The 3199-nt window shown below is 46.2% G+C and overlaps 1 protein-coding gene and 1 long non-coding RNA gene across 2 annotated transcripts; one reads left to right on the top strand and one right to left on the bottom strand.

Annotated features, from left to right (window-relative positions):
- Positions 1–588: 588 nt before the first annotated feature.
- Positions 589–1699, bottom strand: LOC123042208 (uncharacterized). The gene is made up of 3 exons (XR_006418730.1): positions 1556–1699; positions 1139–1284; positions 589–910 (listed from the first exon to the last, which is right to left on the bottom strand). It is a non-coding gene; the product is annotated as an uncharacterized lncRNA (long non-coding RNA).
- A 658-nt stretch (positions 1700–2357) lies between these two features.
- Positions 2358–3118, top strand: LOC123042207 (non-specific lipid-transfer protein 3-like). The gene is made up of 2 exons (XM_044464709.1): positions 2358–2797; positions 2919–3118. The coding sequence occupies exons 1-2, from the start codon at positions 2454–2456 to the stop codon at positions 2926–2928; spliced, it is 354 nt and encodes a 117-aa protein (XP_044320644.1). The 5' UTR covers positions 2358–2453; the 3' UTR covers positions 2929–3118.
- The last annotated feature ends 81 nt before the right edge of the window (positions 3119–3199 follow it).

The following is a 3199-nucleotide window of genomic DNA, read 5'->3' as shown; positions in this document are numbered from 1 at the left end:
AACATGAACAAATTTTGTACATTTTTTGAAAAGCACGGAATGTTATTTGAAACCTGAACAAAAAAATCAAACATGTTTTATAAAAAGCCGAATAAAGTATGAAATATATTGAACTTTTTTGAAGTTGCGATATTTCTAAAACAAAAATAAAAGAAAGAAAGAAAAAGGAAAACAAAAAATGAAAAAACGTGAAAGAAAGAAACATATAATAGCAGACCTCTTTGCACTTATAGAACACTAGTGTTGTTATGGTCGAGTGGTTATACTCAAATCTCTAGAAGTGGGAGGTTTGAGGTCCAAATCCTCCCTCTCTTCACTTTTTTTAGCAATTTTCATCTATATGATGCATCCGACATGGGCCGGCCCACGAACGGTCAAGGGGTGTGCGGCAGGTCGGCATTTTGCCGCAAAATCCGGCGGATAGGGAATTCTGTAGCGATTTTCATCTGTATGATGCATCCGACACGGGCCGGCCCACGAACGGTCAAAGGGTGTGCGGCAGGTCGGCATTTTGCCGCAAAATGCGGCGGATAGGGAATTCCGCGGCTCAACCCCCATTTGTCCGCTCGGGTAACAATGCTCCTCATTTACGAACCCTCAAATCCATACAAAGTTATGGAACATCGATCAACATATATGTAGCATACATAGGACATAGTTCAAACATCGGATGACATAGGACAACAAAAGTTCAACAACGGCGTCATATACTACAACAAAGACAACAAACATCTCGTCCGATTCTGGAGGCATGCCGGCGAGGGCACGGGCGGCCCAAGTTTGTTGCTTCACGAGGATGTGGGCATGGGCTTCCCCCACGCCCTGTTCTTCGCGGTGCAGCACGGTCCAACTCCTACGCTGCCTTCAACTGCTAGTTCCGACTCCTACGCTGCCTTCAACCGCTAGTTCCCTGACATCAGGGGCGGAGCCAGGATGAAAACCAAGAGGGGGCAAAGATGTATATGTAATTTTTTCCGAAATATATATCAAACTAATGGCTAAATAATTAAAAAAAACCACACAACCATGCATTTAATGTGTAAGAAGCAAAATCACATACTTTCTTATAAGATAATGTTATCACACACATAATTAATTAATTATGATAAGTTCATTGCCAAAGTAAGAGTAAACTAACCACTTGAGGCACAATAACTTGAATATGTCTTTCCTTTTTGTTGGTATGCCCCTCATTTCTAGCCTTCAAGCCGCATGAAGAAGAAATATGTTTGAATATAGAGAGCATATAAACATTGACAGATAAACACCTCTCCATTAGCTTTCCTGTCAATGCCGAATAGTTTAAGGTTAAATAAATTGAGACCGTGAAGGAAGAATATTACTATAGATTTTATTTTACTCCCATGTGTTCAAACTTATCCATATGGAATTATCACGGGAACCTAGATTCAATCAACCTAATTACCAATTTGTACATTATAATTTATACATATGGATATTTGATACAATTCACTACCTCTTTGACATGGAAATCAGAATAAAATAATAATGGGGAAATTAGAAAGAAAAGAAGAGAGCTAAACCTTGGGCTTACCTTGATTGAATGATTGATTAGTACGGCTTCTACCTTGGGGATGGCGCATGGCGGGCCGGCTGGCTGGCGTGCGCAGTGCAGATCGAGGCTGATCGCCAAAGGGGCGAGGTGTATGTGCAGCCTAGAGCCACAGGCGGCGGCGCGGCGGTTACAGCTTGTAAAGGCGTCACGCGAGCACAGGCGACGAACACATCTGAAACTCCGAAAGACCTCGTACGTTTCTAGCAAATCGAGGATGGGCTCCTGGGCTTATAACCCTGTGTAATTTTCATAGACGGGCTTTCAACATACAGCAGGGGGAAAAAAGGAAGTGGGGGCAAATAGCTTGGGCTGAGTGGGGGCAGCTCTGTATATTCTGGCCTGGTACACGTAAGCTGAAAAAAAGGAGTGGGGGCATTCGCCCCCACAAGCTTGTACGTGCATTCGCCCCTGCCTGACATCCAAGGACTCGGACACGCGCTCGCATCCGAGTCCTTGACGTCATCATTGGGCTTCTTTCTTCACGTGAAAATCGACTGACCCAAATTCTAAACTAGGGAGATTTTATATAACGTATTGTGTGTAAATAAAAAGTGTCACATGCGTGCAGTGGACGCGACCGGTCGATTCATCGTACGGTCCCCAGCGCCCAACCACCCTCATGCACATGCATGCATGCATGCCCCGCTAGCTACGTAGTACTGCGCATGCACGCACCACCGTCCGCCACCCAGCAGTGCAATGCTGCAGGAACACCTTATCTTTTTCTTCTTCTTCTTGCCAGCTCTCACCAGCCGGCTATTTATACCCCGCTCCACGGAGTTCCATTCCATCTCCACCACCACCACACAAGCCAATCAAGCTCTCTGCTCCTTCCCAGCTCCATTTCCAGCAAGGAAGCTGAAGCACTAGATCCTCGATGGCTCGCGTGGCACTGCTCGCCGTGTTCAGCGTGCTCGCCGCACTGGCGGTGGCGGAAATGGCGTCTGGGGCGGTGACCTGCAGCGACGTGACGTCCGCCATCGCGCCGTGCATGTCCTACGCGACGGGGCAAGCATCGTCACCCTCGGCGGGGTGCTGCAGCGGGGTGAGGACCCTGAACGGTAAGGCGTCCACCTCGGCAGACCGGCAGGCGGCGTGCCGCTGCCTCAAGAACCTGGCGGGGTCGTTCAATGGCATCAGCATGGGTAACGCCGCCAACATCCCCGGCAAGTGCGGCGTCTCCGTCTCTTTCCCCATCAACAACAACGTCAACTGCAACAAGTACATCCTCCACTCCTAACTTGAAAGATTATATTCTAAGTACTCGTTAGCCATTTAATCTTAATTTGTAAGTATAAATAGTAAGACTAATCGTTGAGCTTTTGTGTCTGTGTGTTTGCAGCCTTCATTAAGTTATCTACGAGCATCATCATCACACCAGGCTTAGCTAGCCGACTCGGTGTCTACTGTTGCTGCTCTCTGCGTCTGTTCATTGTTGTTTTCTGCATGTGTTCCACCTCCATCTGTTGTCCTTGTTTCAGATCGAGCAGATTACTGATCGAATCATCAATAAAATAATGTGATGAGCTTAAGTTTTTATGACATTCGCTGTTATAAAAAATGATTATAAACTAGTTTCTTGCCCGCATGTTGCTGCTGCAAATTTTAGCAAGTGTTTTTTTT

Source organism: Triticum aestivum, chromosome 2B (genome assembly GCF_018294505.1).
Source record: "Triticum aestivum cultivar Chinese Spring chromosome 2B, IWGSC CS RefSeq v2.1, whole genome shotgun sequence".
NCBI lineage: Eukaryota > Viridiplantae > Streptophyta > Magnoliopsida > Poales > Poaceae > Triticum > Triticum aestivum.
The sequence above is the reverse complement of the archived record's forward strand: the minus strand, read 5'-3'. Positions and strand labels throughout refer to the sequence as shown.